Genomic DNA, 15,232 nt, shown 5'->3' on the forward strand with positions numbered 1-15,232 from the left:
ACCGTTTTATACAATCTCCATTTTCAGCTCTATGTCTCCTCAATGCCTTCTATACATGTGGTTATCTCCAATTCCTGATTCTTTGCAAAGTTTCAGGGATAAAATCATCTGGTTTCTTGTATCAGTCACAATCCAGTCAAGAAACAGAAACCATATCAGAAGTGTGAACAGGGACAAACAGAATTAACAAGTGCAGAAAGCAACTATGGCTTCTAGGCTGAAGGAGAGTGAACCAAAGAACTAAGAACTCAGGAAAGGTCCCCCATGTCCTCCAGACTGAGATTCAGACTTTTAAGGAGAGGGTGTGCCTGCCCCAGGAACATGCAGGCCAGAGGTGAAGAACAATCTTGCCAGAGAATACAGGCTGGAGCTGGTTGACTAAGGGCTGCCAAGGTGAATCCTACTGGGTCTTCTGTTGCTGATCTGCTGGCTTCTGTACATGGAAAGTCCCTTTATCCTACTATGGTCTTGCAATGTCTTTCCAGAATCCTCTACTGACAAAGCCTAATGTCAAGCTAGTTGGCAAAAAGGAAATGTCTACAAGGTCCAGCTCCAGTATAATAAAACAGGGTTAAAAAAAAAAAGGTAGGTTTGCAAACTACAAATGGCCAGAATGGTCACCATCAAAAAGTTTATAAATGATAAATGCTGGCGAGGGAGTAGAGAAAAGGGAACTCTCCTACACTGTTGGTAGGAATGTAATTTGGTGCAGCCACTATGGAAAACAGTATGGAAGTTCCTTAAAAAACTAAAAATAGACTCATGATATGATCTAGCAATCCCACTCCTGTGCATATATCAAGAAAAGACAAAAACTCTAAATCAAAAATGTACACACACTACAAGTTCATAGCAGCACAATTTATAACAACCAAGACATGGAAGCAACCTAAGTGTGCATCAACAGATGAATGTATGCATAAAGAAGATGTGGTATATAGATACACAAAGGAATATTACTTGGCCACGAAAAAGAATGAAATAGTGCCATTTACAGCAACATGGATGGATCTAGAGATTATCATACTAAGTGAAGTAAGTCAGACAGACAAATACTATATCCTTATATGTAGAATCTCAAAAAATAAAACAAATGAACTTCCTTACAAAACAGAAATAGACTCACAGACCTAGAAAACAAACTTACAGTTACCAAAGGGAAAAGAGGGAGGCAGGGATAAATCAGGAATATGAGATTAACATATATACACTACTGTATGTAAGACAGATGAATAATAAGGATTAACTGTATAGCACAGGGAACTATATTCAGTATCTTGTAATAGTCTATAATGGAAAAGAATCTGAAAAACAACATGTGTGTGTGTATCTGTGTGTATGTAACTGAATCACTCTACTGTACACCTAAAACTAATACAATATTGTAAAGCAACCATAGTTCAGTTTTTTAAAAAGGTAGATTCGGAGCTGAAAGGTAATAAATTGATTACCATCACACTTCTCATGCATACCTCCCACCTTTCAGAAGCAATAAGGCTTGACCTTCTTCAAGTCTGAGTCATTTCTCATTCTTCCATCAGTTCTCTGTCTTAATATTTTAAAATTTAGTTGTTTCTCAGTTTCACCAAAGGCAATATTTACATTTCTGTGCTCCTTACTATTTTGGGATAATTAACTAACTTCTTTGTAAGGAAATCTCTCCACTTTCCTACAATTATTCTATTTAAAAACTAATTTCCCTACCAAAATGTGACAATCTGCAGTGCAAAGATAGTCTTTAACTCATCTTATGTTCTTTTATCTCCCTCAGTGTCTTCCATATTCAGAGATTTAAAAAAGGTTGGTTTAAATAAAAGAAATGTATATTCCTTAAAATTTTTTAATAAAATTCACAATTTGTTTCAATCAGTTTTATAGCTATACATCAGGCACCTAAATCCCAATAACAGGTCTTATAAATCTATGCTGTTTATTGAAATAAGAAATAAGCAAAAACATTTATAGGTCAATGAAAGGTCACCTTTAATCCCACTAGCAAAGCAACTCACTCTCTATAGAACATATTTACAATAAAAAAGAAAATTTTCACTTTATTCATTTATTTAATGAGCAGATTGTCCTACTACTTTAGATACATGTTGAACTAAAGTTTTTTTCAAATGGTTACCCTCTAAAATACATTAATTTATTTTTAAGTACCTACACTTACCAATTCAGGGATGTCTTTTACTTTGAGAGGAACTTGGATTAAACCCAAATGAGTCCGGAAACTAAGAGAATCACCATTTTCATAATTTGGGTTGCGAAGATTAATTAATACCTTTAAAAACAAATCCAATGAAACTGGTTAGTTTCTTTATAAAAAATTTACACTTATAAAATTGGCAGTGATATTCTTAGTATATCATCACAAAATTAAAAACTATTTGGGTTATGCATATACTTTAATTACATTCTGAAAGCTATAAAATTGTGTTAAAATGTTAAGATACCATAAACATGTTTTCAATTTAATATTCCAAAAGACGATCTATCAAATAAAATACTAAAAAGTTAAAATTTCAGTTAGAAAGAAAAACTTTTTGATGTTAAGAAAAAATAAAAATTGTTTGAGTATAATATTTTACAAGGAAGAATGACAGAAAAATTTAAACTGCTTGCTTTCAGTATTTGCCAGGGAAAACTTCAGAACCAACTAACTCTTTTAAAAATAGATGCTGCTGGGAAGACCCAGAGGGATCGGGTGGAGAGGGAAGTGGGAGGGGGTACCGGGATGGGGAATACATGTAAATCCATGGCTAATTCATTTCAATGTATGACAAAAACCACTGCAATGTTGTAAGGTAATTAGCCTCCAACTAATAAAAATAAATGGAAAAAAAAATAGATGCTGAAAAGTTTATAGAAAGACAGTGGAATAACATCATAAGGTATTGCTTCTAAATCAAATCCAAAGGTAAAAAAAAAATTTTTCAGAAGCCAAACTAACAGGAAATATTTTTCAAAAATAAAAATATTGGATATTTGCATATCTTTTAATCTAGGAATCTCACTTCTATGAGTATGATTATGGAAATAATTAAAACTGCTTGCAGAGATAGTGCAGAAAAAAAAGGTAAAGGAAGTGTTGTTTATAACAGAAAAATATTATACATTCAACATTTTAAGACATTCAATAGTAGACATTTAAGATGTTTAAGACTACTTAAACATTCCAGTAGAGAAAATTACCTATATTATGTTAAATTTACATAAAATACAGTTTAATATGCCACAATTAATAAACACCACAATGTTTATTAAATTAAAAATTACAGTAGTGTTTATTGCTATATGATGATATTATGAGTGAGTTTTGTTTTAAATTTTCTTCTTATATATGTTTTCTTGTTTTTAAAGCAACATGTATTTTAGGGAGAAAACAATAATTTTCAAAAATATTTTTAAATTGCAATTCTGAAGGTAAAGAAGCCAAGAATTCATTGAAGATTATAATGACAGAAACACCAGCATATCTGAAGAAGGTATTAATAACCTGATAACTAATGGCTGACAAAATGAAATATACCACAAGTGCAAAAGAGTTTTCTAAAATTTCAAACACTATATTGAAGCTAAAAATATCAAAGGAATTTATTTTAAAAAAATGTTTTAGAAAAGAACCAACAGTGTTAAATATAGACTAATATAGCACAAAACAATTTTAGTCCAATTATGAAAATAAGGGATCATAGTGCATGGAAAACTTAAAAACATAGAATTGAAAATAAAAATTATGACTATATGGGCAATAAAAAAGAAAAAAATATTAGAAAAGCAGAAACTATAAGGAAGTGATTATAGAAAAATTTTCTTTAGCTAAAGAAGACTCTCAGCATGACTAATTAAAGAATCAATTCAGCAACACTCCTTAAGGAAACAGAGTGCTATGATTATTAAGGAGAAAACACAAAGTTAATTATGTAAAAATTATATGAAATTTAAGTGCTAGGAAAGGAATGAGTTTGAGAGAAAACTTTAATAATCTAAGAAATAACATTAGCAGTATAGAGGCAGTTTCAAACCAAAGCAACTTCTCTTTTAAGTTAAAAGGAGACTGTTTATAATTCTAAGAGGCCCAAAATAATTTCTAACAATGCTGGCAAACTTGTATCTGAGAAAGCAGGTTCAGAAAAAAAATGAAATGCACAAGATTAAATCATTCATTTACTCATTCACTCAACACTTATTTACTGAGCAACTATGTGCTAAGCACTGTTACACCTGTTAGTTTCAGACTGTACTAACAGTAATTGGACATTTGCATACATTATGAAATTATCACCACCATAAGTCTGTATCCCTCCAAAGTTATTACAGTACTCTTGACCATATTGTTTATGCTGAGAATATGACATTTAAGCAAAGACATAAGGGAATGTGAGGGAATGGACACACAAGCATCTCAAGGAAAAGCAATGCAGGCAGAGAAAACAAGGAGCAAAGACCCTCAAAGGGGAGAAAGCCAGGGGAAGGTAAGCAAGCTAAAGCTGCTGAAGTAGAACAAATCAGGAGGAAAAGTAACAGGAGATGAACTCAGAGAGCTGACAGGTATCAGATCAAATGGGGTGTTTTAGGCCACTGTCATGACTTGGGTTTTAAGTAGAATGAGATAAGAAGCCACTGGATAGCAGAAGAATGGCTTCTTCAGAATAGTATTTACAAGGCTTCCTCTAGAAACTCTGCTAAAAACAAATTCTAGGTGGGGAAGTGTAGAAGCAATAAGAGCAATTAAGAGGCTGAAATAGTCCAGACAAGAGATGGCAGCTTGAATCAGCAACATAGGAATGGTGGTGATGAGAAGTGAATGGATTCTGGACATACTTCAAAGGTAAGGCAGAAAGGATTTCCTGGTGGGTTACATATAAGGTACAAGAGAAAAAAATGGAATCTAAGATGGGTGAATTAAAATAATTAGTGAGTTCTAACTGCCTACTAAAGAGTTCCTCTTCAATGTCAATACGCCTCTCAAACTTAATTAAGTGTATCACCTTTACTAGTGGACCTGTGTCTCTTTCTGTATTCTGTATCTTAACTCTGCCCAGTTATCCAATCTAGACACTTAAAGGTCATCTTTATCTTTTCTTTTTCTCATACTCCCTAGATATAATAAATTCCCAAATCTTTAAAAAAATCTGTTAAATTCACATCTTGTTAAATTCAAGTCTGTTGATGTCTTTCCATTTTGAATGCTGTTCTCTGAGTCCAAACCTTTATCATACCTTGCCTGAACTACTACAACAGGGAGAAAAATAAAAAAGGAAAAGATTCATTGAGCGCCTATTGTGCTAGCCAGCAGGCTACATGATTAGTCTCCATTTTTTAATCAAATCTTCTTGATTTACTTCCCTCTAATCTTTCCACACTACAACGTATTTTCCCAGAGCAATTTCCAAACACAAATCTGATCAGGTTATTCCACTGCTCTCATGGCTCTGGGGCTTCTTCCATGGTGATTCTTCTGCCTGGAGATGCTTTTTATTTCTTTTGCATTTTTACCTCATTAATATATATATATTTAGCCAATAGAACCTACCTCAAGAAAGTCCTTAGGTGCATAAACAGGTCTGAAAAGGCTTAAATCTAGAATTAATAAGACAGATTAAAACAGAATTTCAGTTATAATATACAAATTCTTATTAATAATAAATTATAATGGTTCTTTCATATTGTTATGCAGCTAGGTTAATTCAAACATTTGCAGAATGTCAATTATTTGTCATACACTGTGTTAAGCACTGTACTAACAAAAATAGAAAGTCCCTTCCTTTGACAGTCTAGATGACATATTCTAGAAGAAATTAGAGTCCTCTCTTTTATAAATTTGTAATGGAACATTAGTAATTGAATTGGAAAACAATGTCAATATAATATGAAAGTTCTACATGAGAATTCTCAAAGTACTTAGAACACAAACAATAAATTCTCAGTGAATCTTGTGGTTGTACTGAACTGCTCTCCCTTTTGAACGTCTATAACACACTGCTTCCTTTATGATGGCTAAAAATTTCTTGCACCCTACCCAGGCCCCATCTTTTTTTTTAAGAAGGAGTGGTGAAGAATTATATACATGTCTACCTAAACAATTATTTTATATATATATCAATAATTATTTTACACGTATATTTATCACAGTAAATATTTCACAGTTGTCACTCATTAAATGTTTTTAAAATTGATAGACTCAATTTTAAACATTAAGATGAACCAAAATAAATTCTCAAAAACATTTTAGAAGTCTTAAAACTTCAAAATGTAACATATTTTAACATCTCAATGTAATTAAAGCTTGAGATTTATCTTAACTATGAGCCTAAGAAATCCACTGAATGATTCTAACTTATTCTTTCATAAAAATGTTTTCAAATGCTGATTTAAAAAATAACTGCTTTAAATATTCTCAAAATAACGGAGAACAGTGACTAAAGCTGGGAATTTTTAAACTGCAAAGTAGAAGTTTAGGGAAAAAAATAACAGATGATAATAAATTAGTGAGAAGGGAAAGTTGCTATTAAAAATACTTGTTACTGTTGTTATTTTGGATCCACAATTAAGAGGACAATTTTTTTTCCCACTACCACACTTTGAAAATACTTTTTTCATATGCACCTGGTTCATCGGTTCCCATTTCATTCCATTTATTGAGAAGTTCTTTCTGTTCTCCAACTGGCCTCTAAAAAAGGTAATTTTAAAATTGGTTTCGTTTTGTGAAGTTAAGCAATGCAGCTGAAAAATAAGAATCAATACCTTATCTAAAAGCTTATATAAGCTACCATAAGAAAAAATAATTTCATTACATATGATTAGCTTTTCTGGGAATTACACTTAATATTATTTAGCTATTACGTTGTACATAGTCTTAATGGCTCAGTTAGAATATGGAGCTAATGAGTCTAAAATAGAAGGTAAATGCTATGTACTGGCCAGTAAAATTTCACAAAGAAAAACTGCTCCTCAGCCACATACTACATCTCTTACCCCATCCAGCAATCTCAGAAATGCATCACAAGGGGGCTGGCCAAGAGAGTGTGACTGTGAGTCAGTAGCATCATCTTCCTATATGAAAGACAGTATATTACACAATACTACATATTTAGACAGTTTTTCATATAAATTTATCCTTTTTTTACACCATCCTTCTGGTGCCTTCAGTGACTTGTGCTTGGATATTATCCAATGTACATTCACTATATCTTGTCCAACAGCAGGGAATAAATAGGTGGTAGGGAGGATGAAGTGAAGAGAAACTTGTTCTCTCCTACTCTTGAACAGCTATAAAAGATCCAGAACATTCCTCAAGTGGCTTTTCTCTCCTTTTTCATCTCTCCCCTATCAAAGCCCAGAATTACAGATAAATGTTGAGCATTAGATCTAAATAGTTCTGGAGAGATAATAAATCTTTCAAGTAAGGAGACTAAAGGTAATTAAAAATTTTAAAGTGCACTTATAACCTTTACAGACAAATCTCCAAATAATCTGTACTGTACAGCCTATATTTATTCTCAAGATACAGGTTTGTTGTTTTTTTTTTTTACAAAAAGCATTATAGCATATGTAATAGAAAACTGTATAAACTACACCCACATAATTGACCTTTTATAGACTTTGGTTTCAAAAAGCTATATACCAGTCACCAGAAAAAGATAAATCTGCCTAACAGTTATAATTTCATGATACTTCCTAGTACATGATTCACAATAAAATACTTAAGTGTTAAAAGTACCTTTCGTGCCAATGGGATACTCAGTTCAGTGCACATACTATTTAAACTCTTCAAAATTCTTTTTTCCCAACTTCCCTGAAACATAAGGAACAGTCTATTATTATTTTTGGTTAACAGTGCCAAGAGTGATTTTTTAAAAATTAAAGACATGATTTATATAGAAATGGTGGATTTGCTTGAGATTGGTTATCTTTACTCACTAGATTACTCAACAAATATTGATTATTGCCTTCTATGTGCCAGATACTATCCTAAGTGCTGTGAATAACAAAATGTCTCCGTCCTCATGGAACTGACATTCTAGTGGAGGATAGGAATGAAGATAGAGTAAATAAATAAATCAATAAGTCAGATGGGGAAATAGCAGATTAAAAAAAAAAGGTATATGGCAAAACCAATACAATATTGTAAAGTAATTAGCCTCCAATTAAAATAAATAAATTTATATTAAAAAATAAAATAAAAAGTTCAAAAAAAAAGGTAAGCTATATTTAAGCACTTTATAAATCTTTGATACTTGGGACTCCCATTAACGACCTAGCAAAATAAAATTAATAGAAATTATTATATTGTAATTTTTCCAAACATATTTCACCCTAAATACTTCACTATGAATTTTTTAAGAATAAGAACCTTCTCTTACATAATCACAATACCCCTATGACACCTGAGAAAACTAAAAATAATATTTCATATCATCTTAGCCCATATTCAAAATTTCCAATTATCCCCCAAAATGTCTTTATAGCTTTGTAAATCCTGAATCCATTAAAAATTAATGCATTACATTTGGTTGTTATGTCTCTTTCTGTATAGCTTAATCTAGAGTGCTTTTCTCCTTTTCTTTTCCATACTGGCTTTTTTGAGCAGTCCAGGGCAGATGTCTTCTGGAATGTGTCACAATCTAGATTGGTCTTACTGTTTTCTCATCATATCAATTACATTCTTCTTTGTCCCTGATATTTCTCATAAACTTGAAATAATAAGTTAACTTTAATGGTCAGTCATAAATTGATCATCCATACATACCATACTTTAGTAAATTACTTTTTTTAATGCCAAGTTAAAATGCCATAATTTTTTGGTCTTTTAGCACAGGCCACATCTGACTCACAAAAAACAAAATAATACCAAAGCTCCAAAATTTAGACCAAATGAGGAGAAATGGAGATAACTATATATTATATTATCCATAAAGGACAGTTAAAATCAGTCAATAAAAGTAGAATAATAATACCTCCTTTATGTGATTGCTATAAAAATTAAAGATGTAAAGTACTTTGAACAGTGACACAATGATAATAATCATTCAATAACTGATAGTTTTTACTACAGCTATCATTATTCAGAGTTTCTTCAACATACATATCTAAATATATAACTCTCTATCTGGAGTAAACTCTCCATGCTCTATTCTTATCCCAACATACTCATTCCTATGTCATCTGAATAAATTATACTCACCATTCAGGTCTTCACCTCTATTAAGCCTGCTCTTACCCGGCCCCCACTCAGATAATATTAGTGCCTTTGCCTACAGATTCTCACAGCATCTCTTCCTTCACATATCACAGCACATATCACACTTTATTGAGTACATAATAAGTTTTCAATAATTGAACAGATTTCTACTCTTAGTTATGCTGCAAGAATTTAGAAAAATTTTGGTACAGCTGCCAAAGCAATGAATGAACAGGAAAAAAATCATCTATAAGAAATAAAGAGCTGTGTGAAATGCATAAGACTTGGTTTACTAAATATATAGAAATAGGTTTTCAAGAATAAAAGAATACTCAATAAATTTCATAAAATACAGTCCAAACTAATTCTGTTTACTAGTTTGTTTTCATTTTTTTCTCTCTCTTTTCTTTTTTCCTGTAAAGAGTTCTCTTAGATGCAGGACTTCAAATATTTGGGTATATAATTCATGACTGAACTTTAGCTAGTACAGTACAACCCATTTCCACCCTCAACATTCTTATCCCAAATTTATCTGGATAAATCTAATTCAACTTCCATATCTCAGCTTAAAAATAATTTCCTCTAATGACTTTCTGCCACTTGCTGCCTCAACTCCAGATTGTGGGGGTAGAGGGTGCAAGTATGAGAACCTTAACAGCACAAGAGAAGACTCTGCACGTGGACATCACCAGATGGTCGACACCGAAATCAGACTGATTATATTCCTTGCAGCCAAAGATGGAGAAGCTCTATACAGTCAGCAAAAACAAGACCAGGAGCTGACTGTGGCTCAGATCATAAACTCCTTATTGCCAAATTCAGACTTAAATTGAACAAAGTAGGGAAAACCACTAGACCACTCAGGTATGACCTAAATCAAATCGCTTACAATTATACAGTAGAGGTGACAAACAGATTCAAGGGATTAGATCTGATAGAGTGCCTGAAGAACTACGGACTGAGGTTTATGACATTGTACAGGAGGCAGTGATCAAGACCATCCCCAAGAAAAGAAATGCAAAAAGGCAAAATGGCTGTCTGAGGAGGCCTTACAAATAGCTGAGAAAAGAAGAGAAGCTAAGGGCAAAGGAGAAAAGGAAAAGATACACCCATTTGAATGCAGATTTCCAGAGAATAGCAAGGAGAGATAAGAAAGCCTTCCTCAGTGATCAATGCAAAGAAATAGAGGAAAACAATAGAATGGGAAAGACTAGAGATCTCTTCAAGAATATTAGAGACACCAAGGGAACATATCATGCCAAGAAGGGCACAATAAAGGACAGAAATGGTATGGACCTAACAGAAGCAGAAGATATTAAGAAGAGGTGGCAAGAATACACAGAAGAACTAGACAAAAAAGATCTTCATGATCCAGATAACCATGATGGTGTCACCACTCACCTAAAGCCAGACATCCTGGAATAGGGATGTCAAGTGTGCCTTAGGAAGCATCACTAGGAATAAAGCTGTGGAGGTGATGGAATTCCAGTTGAACTATTTCAAATCCTAAAAGATGATACTGTGAAAGTGTTGCACTCAATACGCCAGCAAATCTGGAAAACTCAGCAGTGGCCACAGGACTGGAAAAGATCTGTTTTCATTCCAGTCCCAAAGGGCAATGCCAAAGAATGCTCAAACTACCATACAATTGTACTCATCTCACACACTAGCAAAGTAATGCTCAAAATTCTCCTAGGCAGGCTTCAACAGTACAGGAACCATGAACTTCCAGATGTTCAAGCTGGATTTGGAAAAGGCAGAGGAGCCAGAGATCAAATTGCCAAGAGAAAAAGCAAGAGAGTTCATAGAAAAAGCAAGAGAGTTCCAGAAAAACAACTACTTTTGCTTTATTGACTATGCCAAAGCCTTTGACTGTGTGGATCACAATAAACTGTGGAAAATTCTGAAAGACATGGGAATACCAGACCACCTGACTTGCCTCCTGAGAAATCTGTATGCGGGTCAAGGAGCAACAGTTAGAAGTGGGTATGGGACAACAGACTGGTTCCAAATGGAGAAAGGAGTATGTCAAGGCTGTATGTTGTCACCCTATCTATTTAAATTTATATGCAGAGTATATCATGTGAAATGCTGGGCTGGATGAAGCACAGGTTGGAATCAAGATTGTTTGGAGAAATATCAATAACCTCAAATATGCAGATGACACCACCCTTATGGCAGAAAGCAAAGGAAAACTAAAGGGCCTCTTGATAAAAGTTAAAGAGGAGAGTGAAAAAGTTGGCTTAAAACTCAACACTCAGAAAACATGGCATCTGGTCCCAACACTTTATGGCAAATAGATGAGGAAACAATGGAAAAAGTGACAGACTTTATTTCTGGGGGCTCCAAAATCACTGCAGATGGTGACTGTAGCCACGAAATTAAAAGACACTTGCTCCTTGGAAGAAAAGCTATGACCAACCTAGACAGCATATTTAAAAACAGAGACATTACTTTGCCAACAGAGGTCTGTCTAGTCAATCCTATGGTTTTCCTAGTAGTCCTGTACGGATGTGAGAGTTGGACCATAAAGAAAGCTGAGTGCCAAAGAATTGATGCTTTTGAACTGTGGTGTTGGAAAAGACTCTTGAGAGTCCCCTGGACTGAAAGGAGATCCAACCAGTCCATCCTAAAAGAGATCAGTCCTGAATATTCATTGGAAGGACTGATGCTGAAGCTGAATGTCCAATACTTTGGCCACCTGATGTGAAGAACTGACTCATTTGAAAAGATCCTCATGCTGGGTAAGACTGCAGGTGGGAGGAGAAGGGGATGACAGGATGAGATGGTTGAATGGCATCACCGACGTGATGGACATGAGTTTGAGTAGGCTCTGGGAGTTGGTGATGGACAGAGAAGCCTGGTGTGCTGCAGTCCATGGGGTGGCAATGAGTCGGACATGACTGAGCGACTGAACTAAACTGAATCTTAATTCAGTCATTACTATAAAAATAAAACTTGCATAATGATTAAGAATCCAATCCCTGATTTTGTATTATGTATCCTATTATATAAAATAACCAATTTTCTAGGTATTGAATTATGATAGCAAAAATTCTCATTTTCAACCACGAATAAGAGGACTCTTGAGTTGATAAAAAGAAAATAACTTTCAGATATAAAAATAAAAGTTACAAAAGACATCAATGTGTGGCTCATAATATATACTGTACATATTTGTAAGACTGCAATACATAATTTTAATACAGCATAAAACCTACTAAAAACTCAGACATAAAGTCCATTTAAAATAGAATGGTACTTTCTATTATTACATGTTAATAAGATATTCTGAAGCATATTTAACTTATTCTTTAAAAAATCACTCTGACAAAAACATCTCTTCAGGTGTTTTGACAAAGTAAAACTTTAAGTGATAAATCACAGTTCTCTGAATGACTATCCCACTTACCAAGTATTTCAACTTACCAAATTTAAATTTAATGTTAGATGTAATATACAGAGAAACTACTTAAGAAAAAACTTTCACAGAAAAGAAAATAAGAGAAAACAAACTTGTGGTTACCAGGGAATAAGTGAGGGGAGGGATAAATTGGGAGATAGAGACAGACATCATCTGATGATGATACAGATAACCCAAGTATTGTGGTAGGAAGGGCAGGGCGACTCTCACGTGGAGGACTGGAGATAGAGGAAAAGTACCTGCGTATCTGAGAGCGAGACGTCAGAAAGCCTTCCTAAAGAAACCATCAGCTGACCCAACACCTGAAGAATGTGCACAAGTCAGCCAGAAACACGCGGGGTTTGAGGGGAGGCAGTCTGGGGTAGGAGTGATGGTATGAGCACAGGCTCTCCTGCGGGAGGCCACCAAGGAGATGAGAGAGAGAAGGTACGTGTGTGGGAATGGCAGGGAGGGGAGGGACAGTAAGAGGAGGCAAGAGATGAGACTTGAACAGTAAAATGGGCCAAGGTAACGTACAGATTTTTAAGCAAAAGTAAGGAACTGAAGCTCTATCCTAAAAGTCTTGGAAGTTTTAAGAAATGGCGTGACAATGCAGAAGGCAGAAAGACCAGTTAGGAAGCAGATGAGAATTGAAGTAATAAGAAACTAGCAAAAGTCTCAATTTTACTAAGCTTACTGGATTGACAGAAAACAGGATAAATTCAACCACACAGCTCATCCTGAGTTTGTCTGAGCATTTCTGGACTGGATACAGAAATAGGCTGAATAGAATCAGGTAGTGCAGATTCTGGAGTGGCTGTCCGAGTTCAAATTCCAAGTCTTCCACTTAGTAGTTTTGTGAAGCTGGCACTCTCTGAGACGATAAATGTAACTCATCTCACAGAGTTGACATAAATATTCAATGAGTCCTGAATGGTACCTGGCACATAATTAGAAGCTCTATGTGCTTACTACTATTATTTCACTTGAAAACTTGTGAACTTATATTTATCACACTGCATATAAATTTCTTCAAATACTGCTTTCTGTGAAAGGTGTAGCAAAGTAGTTCCCAAAGTACTTTACATGGAAATAGGTCACATAAGTCTGAACAGCACTAGGTTAAATAAAAATTAAACTGTTTCTCTACTGAAGAGACTCTCTGAGATATTAACACACCAAAAGAAATTGTAAGCAACAAAATTAAGGAGCATTAGATTAAAAACCAAAGTATAAAATAAATATTCATGAGTCCATACTGATACAAATAAATGATTGAATAAGTAAATAAATGGGAGAGAGGAGACAAGTCTTCAATGCAAAAGAATTCTAAATAATTTTTGTAGATACTCCCCTGCTCAGGGAGGTGGAACATAATTTCTCTTCCTTAGGTATGAACTGTGACCTCCTTCCAGAGAGTATAGCATGCATCTAAGGTGGGAGAGGGGGAGTAACTTTACAGTGGAAAAACCTCACAAATTCTGCCTCAATCAGGCAAGAAAGGTCAACATCAACAGTGATATATCATGTTGATACTATAAACGATGATATAATTTAGTGAATATAAATGGCACTTTATGTCTGTGATCTTCCTTCAAAAAAATCACAACCCCCGGTCTAATCATGACAAAAACATCTGACGAATTCCAAGATAGGGATATTCTACAAAATACCTGACCGGTACTTCTCAAAACTGTCAAGGTCATCAAAAACAAGGGAAGTCTGAGAAAATGTCATAGCCAAGAGGAGCCTAAGGAGGCATGACAACCAAATGCAATGTGGTATCCCAGATGGATTCCTAAAACAGAAAAAGGACATGAGGTTTAAACTAAGGGAATCTGAATAAAGTATGAACTTTAGCTATGGTATTAATATCAGTTCACTAAGTGTAATGAATGTACATAGTAATGTAAGACGTTAATAAGAGAAACTGGGCATCAGATCCCTGGGAATTCTCCATAGTATCTTCTCAATTTTTCTATACATCTAAAACTCTTGTAAAAAATCAAGTCTACTAAAAAAAAATAAAATAAATTGTGATTCAATAAAAGGAAGGTAATGTGTGCTTCCATTCGCAAACTTACTTGTCCCTGGAACCCCCCTTTGTGGAGCATCTCTCAGGGTGAGGATTTGGCATAAAATACTCGGGAAAAGGCTGACGCAGTAAAAGAAGCCTCTTCCCCTCATCAGCCCAGATTTCCTGGCCACCTTCTCTTTAGCAGGCAGCACTTTCTACCTTGTGTTACAGATACATGTGTACAAGTCCTATTTCAATTATCAAATCATGTAGTTTCCTGAAGGCAGAATCTCAATCTAACTTATTTCTGAATCTCCACAGCACACAGCAGAGTGTCTTCTACTCACAGGCATTCAGTAAACATCTGTTAAACAAATACTGTAAGAAAAGATGGGAAATGCCTTTTCTTATTGATTCACTATAAACTTGCTAAGGTTCTGCTACATAAAGGTCTGGATTGTCAGGCCCTCCTCCAGGGATAGTATGCTACCAGAGTTCAAAAGAGGGAGAAATCCTTTCAACGGGGGTAATAACAACCTCAGAGAAGAGATGCCATCTAAGCTGACACAAAATAAATGGGATTTACATAATACAGAACAGGCAGAGGGCTTTCCATGACAGCAAAACA

At 34.5% G+C, this 15,232-nt stretch overlaps 1 protein-coding gene across 4 annotated transcripts in view; it reads right to left on the reverse strand.

The window, feature by feature from the left end:
• The window catches only part of TBC1D19 (TBC1 domain family member 19), a 137,301-nt gene that overhangs the window by 83,338 nt on the left and 38,731 nt on the right, over positions 1-15,232 (reverse strand). For 3 of the 4 annotated variants that reach the window (XM_070452067.1, XM_070452069.1, XM_070452068.1), the window contains 5 exons: positions 7,724-7,798; positions 6,979-7,056; positions 6,610-6,673; positions 5,537-5,583; positions 2,171-2,281 (listed from right to left, as the gene is read on the reverse strand). In XM_070452067.1, coding sequence (XP_070308168.1) covers positions 2,171-2,281; positions 5,537-5,583; positions 6,610-6,673; positions 6,979-7,056; positions 7,724-7,798 — 375 coding nt within the window. The remainder of the gene's footprint in view (positions 1-2,170; positions 2,282-5,536; positions 5,584-6,609; positions 6,674-6,978; positions 7,057-7,723; positions 7,799-15,232) is intronic. The other variant, XM_020897627.2, reaches the window with a different exon arrangement.

The sequence above is a fragment of the Odocoileus virginianus genome, chromosome 21, assembly GCF_023699985.2.
Source record: "Odocoileus virginianus isolate 20LAN1187 ecotype Illinois chromosome 21, Ovbor_1.2, whole genome shotgun sequence".
In the NCBI taxonomy this organism is placed as follows: Eukaryota; Metazoa; Chordata; class Mammalia; order Artiodactyla; family Cervidae; genus Odocoileus; species Odocoileus virginianus.